At 37.2% G+C, this 5,581-nt stretch overlaps 1 protein-coding gene across 3 annotated transcripts in view; it reads left to right on the top strand.

Moving 5' to 3' along the window:
- Positions 1-5,581, top strand: part of LOC106877594 (alpha-catulin) — a 329,504-nt gene that overhangs the window by 304,959 nt on the left and 18,964 nt on the right. For all 3 annotated transcript variants that reach the window (XM_052973445.1, XM_052973457.1, XM_052973451.1), the window contains one exon: positions 4,969-5,154. In XM_052973445.1, the coding sequence (XP_052829405.1) occupies positions 4,969-5,154 (186 nt within the window). The remainder of the gene's footprint in view (positions 1-4,968; positions 5,155-5,581) is intronic.

Genomic DNA, 5,581 nt, shown 5'->3' with positions numbered 1-5,581 from the left:
TCTCTCTCTCTCTCTCTCTCTCTCTCTCTCTCTCTCTCTCTCTCTCTCTCTCTCTCTCTGGTTCCTCATTAATATGGAGGTATTAATTAGTGCATATTGGGATTTAATAGATAACTTACAAACCTGTGAAATGACTGGTGTTCCTGAAGTTATTTGATACTGAAGAAGTTTATGGTTGAAATATTTTCTGTGAGAAAATCCTACAAATAGTTCCAGTCATTTAAGTTTGGTGCCAGTCGTTTGATGAACATAGTTTGGTCATACTTTCTGCCCCCCAAGGCAACTCATCCGTGATGCAGATCCCTTCCTGAGATTATATAAACAATGAGGTGGACACTGGAAATCTGGATTAGTAATGAGCAACAGGTTTTGAATTAATATCTAATCATCCTTTGTTTGATTGTCTCCATGCTGCATGTTTTGATTACCAAACACGGCCAGCTTCTATTAGTGATGCTGTGTATTCACTGGGTGGAGCTGACTCAACTCTTTCCAGGTGGATGCTGACACAAATACAAAGACCTAACTTGATTGGATCAGGTTTTTGAGTGTGGTAATAATGACTTTGTGTTTGCTATACTTGAGGAGGAATATTCTATAGCTGGTCCTGAACCATTACATCTGGTAAGGTGTCTACTTTTGTTAAGCAGATACCATGTAAGTCAACAATTGCAAGTATGACTTGGTGGCAAGTACCATGTGTTTGACTAATTGTTTTAGGTAATTATGTAATTTATGAGTGGTCATAGACACTCCTTTCGTCATCCCAACCAGAACAGATGAATGTTCACAATAAAGCATTTTCCCTTATATAAACATCAATCTTTTTTTTTTTATACTGGTTTACATGATTTGCAATGATTTTATGGAATCAGTTATATTAAACCCTTCATTACTAAATTTCTGTTGAAATACACTGCCTTTATTTCAATTAGTTTTGAAACTAATTAAAAATTTAATAAAATAATTTTGTCATTATTATTAAGCCGGTTTATGGAAGGTTTCAATGATTTTGATTAAGATCATTTGAAAACAGTAAGCTTATATCATAGAAACAAGGATGGTCACAGATGGAGTGGTGTCAAAAGGGTAAACACAATGCTTCCATATTTACTGCATTGCTTCATGTTTAGTGCATTTATATTTGACAAAGCACAATTGCAATAGGTGCACAATGGGTAGCATGATATTTCTGGTGGAACTTTTAACCCTTTAGCATTCCGATTATTTGAGATTTCAGTGATGAGATTGTGGGGTAGATGTGAGAGGCCTGATCTAGCCAGTTTGTACATAAAACAGTTAAAATATCTGAGCCTGATGTGGCAGGTTAAATATATTAGACAATACATGGGAGAAGGTAGTTGTTGACAGCTGGTGGACCAATCAGATAAAGATTATGATCTTTTGTATGTCAGTAACTTAACATTGTGAATCTCTTGAGAAAGTGGAGTTCATTGCTGCTGGCTCTGCAGAAGAACATTTGTTACACTCAACTGCTGTTTTGTCACAGGGGATTTCCATCTCTGTGGGGGGTGGGGTTTGGGGGAGAAAAGAAAAGAAAGGAAAGGTAACAGAACTAAGTGAGAGTAACTGTTGAACTAAACTGTTAACACTTGTGAATCATTTCAGGCATTTATAGTTGAGCAAATAATTTACTTGCACCGGATTCTGTTACTGAATTGCTACCTTTTGTGTGTGCAGGAGGTGTGTGTGTATACATATGTATGTATGTATGTATGTAAATACACACACACATGTAAATACACATACATACATACAGACAGACAGACAGACAGGCAGGCAGACGTGTGTATATGTGTGTGTATATATATTTGAAAAATGAATAGAGATGGCTTCTCTGATAATTTTTCCACTTTAATAATTAGATGCTTAAAAGTTTACCAAACATCTAATTATTAAAGCGGGAAAATTATTAGAAAAGCCTTTTCTATTCATTTTTTCAAATATATAATGCTGTACCAAGGATTTTCTATTTCTTATTCTACTATATATACACACACACACACACACACACACACACCATCATCATTTAACATCCATTTTCCTTGCTGGCAAGGATTGAACATTTTGACAGGTGTTGGCCAGCTGGAGAGCTACCTGAGGTCTATTTGTCTGTTTTGGTGTGGTTTCTACACTCTTACAGAGTGCACTGGGCACTTTCACGGGGCACTGGCATCACAAGTTTGCAAGACTAGGATCTCTTAGTTGAGAGAGGGATGTAGAGGACATGCCTGTATGCCAAGACAGCCACAATTGTACTTAACTTGACATGTCATCTCAAGTACAGTAAATTGTCACAAGTCTTGGTTCCTTGTCATCTTTCTCTGTGAAGCCCTACATCTGAAGACCCTTTCTTCCCACTTTGTTGTGCATCTTCCTGGGTCTACCCCTTCCACATGTCCCTCTACAATTAGAGATCGGAACTTCTTAATTCAGCTGTCTTCATCGCATAACCATACCAGCACAATCTTCTCTCTAGCACACTACATCTGATGCCTCATATACCCAATTTTTCTCTCAAATCACTTACACTCTATTGTGCATGCACACAGACATTACCCATCCAACAGAGCATGCTGACTTCTTTACTTTCAAGCTTTTGCATGTTGTCAGTAGTCACAGCCGGTGTCTTACTGCCATGTAGCATAGCTGTTTGTACACAAATGTCATACAGTCTACCTTTCACTCTGAGGGAGAGGCCCTTTCTTGCCAACAGAGGTAGCAGCTCTCTGAACTTTGCCCAGCTCATTCTTATTCTAGCAGCTACACTTTCAGAACTCCCTCCTCCACTGCTAACTAAATAACAGAAACTGTCTCCCACTTCTAAATATCCCACACACCCCGCCCCACACATTTGAGGGAGTCTATTTTATGTAGATTCCTGGTGTTTAATGCACCTACACATCTTCCACAAATAAAAGCTAGTTTCTCTGTTATAATACTTTTACTAGAAGAGGGCTGATAGTGACTTTGAACTTTCAGCCTGCTAGCTCTTGTTGGACTTTCTAGCAAGCTGGAACTTCAAAGTTACTGTCATCCTTCTTTGTGCAGAAATATAATAGCTCTGTACTCTACAAACAGTATTGATTAATGTTGAAACGTTTCTAATATAAATCAACATAAAAAGAAATGCACACGTGTGTGTGTGTGTGTATGTGTGTATACCTCTTGTTTAGTGACGTGTTTTGTGCCAGAAAAATATGTCACCAACAGTGATACTTTTGTTTCTGACACAACACATTGGTCGGGAGACTGGATACTGTGTTTAGGTTGTCAGCAATTATATGTTCAACTAAACACTGCAATAGAAAATGAAGATGGTCTATCTTTGATTAATTCAATAGGAATTGTCCCCTAATGTGACACCACATGTCCATTTGGAGGTGGGAAATCCACTCTTTGGATTAGTGTTTTTATAGAACCTATAAAATTATTTTAATATACGATAATGTGCTTTTTTCTTTCTGTTTTTTTTTTTTTTTCTGAAATGCTATAAAACCTAAACTTCCTTATTTCTACCTTAAAAATAAGTGTAAAAAAATGAAAAAATGTTCTAATTAAGGCATAAAGCCATTTGAATATTGGTAGCTAATTATTGTTTATAGTAAACAGAACATATAATAACTTGTTGCTATACTGTCTTCCAGTCTTTGTTAACTTCACTTTTTTCTATTCCAATCTTATTCTCTTCAATACCAAACATTAATCTGTGATCTGTTTCTAAAATTTAGGAACTGAAAATAAAATATTTTCTGGCTTGCTTCCCAAGCACGCGGTTTCAGGTTCAATCCCATTGCGTGGTACCTTGGGCAACTGTCTTCTACTATAGCCTCGGGCCAACCTACACCTTGTAAGTGAATTTGGTAGACGGAAACTAAAAGAAGCCGGTTGTGTGTGTGTGTGTGTGTGTGTATGTTTGTGTGTTTGTGCTTGTCTCCTCCATCGCTTGACAACTGATGTTGGTGTGTTTACATCCCTGTAACTTAGCGGATCGGTAAAAGAGACTGGTAGAATAAGTACTAGGCTTACAAAGGATAAGTCTTGCGGTCAATTTGTTTGACTAAAGGTGATGCTCCAGCATGGCTGCAGTCGAATGACTAAAACGAGAAAAAAATAAATGGTTTGGACAGTTTATTAGTCACACACATACACACACATTCAGTAGTATGCTTGATGCAGTACTCTTAGCCAGATATTTTCTGTGTTGAGATCAACATTTCATTTCTAGACCTGTTACAACTGTATTATCCAAGTAAGGATAAGATCGGTTGTTATTAATGTGAGCTGTATATTATTAGGAAATTATCACGAGCCAATTTTTGATATTTCAAATGGTTTATGTCCCATTCACTTTGGTCTATTACAGATGAAATATTTTGTTTATAATTAATTGCTGAAGAGAGTATTACTTTTGCAACAAATTGTTACTTAATCACTTGAAACGCACCCATTAAATGCATCAATATCAATAACTGGTTTGTGAGAATTTTCTAGTGACCCACACACAATATTCATATGTACATCATTATCATTTTATGTCCACTTTCCATATCCACATGCATTGGATGGTTTATTATGTCTGGTCAAAGAGGACCGTTTAGTCTAATCAATATAGCATGACAAACCTATTTATTGTTGGTGCCACCATAAAATGTGTCCAGCATGCCTTGCAAATTGGAGAGGTGACCAGACATAGAAACTGTGCCAAAATGGAATGTACAAATCAGACATTGTCCTTCAACCTATCTAAGAAGTTTGTAACTCTGATTAAGAACTGACTTTGACTGTGATAACCTGTCCAACCAATGACAGCAAGAGAAGCCAGCTTAATGCTGATGGTGGTGGTGGTGGCGATTATGCACACAAGATTAATTTCATTGTCAAGATTTTTTATCTTTTCACAACATTAGATTTTGTTCTAATCATATATCTTCATTTTACTTTCAGCTTTTAAATGCCGCCCAGACTTTTGCTCAGTACCCTGGCAGTCGTATTGCTGAGGGAAACTTGGATGTTTTTGCTAAAGCTTGGGAAGGTCAAATCAATGAACTCTCAATTTTAGTGAAAGAAGTTAATGATGTGTGCCAAGGAAAGATGGAGAAGCATGTTTATCAATCCCTTCCAAGACCTGGGGTAAGGATACGTATTTTTGTTAAATTCTTCACTTTTTTGTAATTACATGACACAATTGTGTCAACTTCTTTTTGACAGTGAATCACCTCACATTGTTTTTGATATTGCATACCCCAACTCACTTTGGGTGGGGGACATGTAAGTTACTTGGTGACCTCACTTAGTGCCAATGCCATAAAAAAAAGGTCCATAACATGCTATAAAATGGTTGACGTTAAGGAAGGTATTCACTCATAAAATCCTTGCCAAAGTAGATATTGGAGGCTCAAAGCAGCCTTCTAGTTTGTTGGATCCTGTCAAACCGTCCAACCCATGCCAGCATGGAGGACAGGTAATGATTAAAATGTATAGATTGCTCTCATATAAAATTCCCAACCTTGTGTGTGTGTGTGTGTGTGTGTGTGTGTGTGTGTGTGTGTGTGTGTGT

The sequence above is a fragment of the Octopus bimaculoides genome, chromosome 1 (genome assembly GCF_001194135.2).
Source record: "Octopus bimaculoides isolate UCB-OBI-ISO-001 chromosome 1, ASM119413v2, whole genome shotgun sequence".
Classification (NCBI taxonomy): Eukaryota; Metazoa; Mollusca; class Cephalopoda; order Octopoda; family Octopodidae; genus Octopus; species Octopus bimaculoides.
The sequence above is the reverse complement of the archived record's forward strand: the minus strand, read 5'-3'. Positions and strand labels throughout refer to the sequence as shown.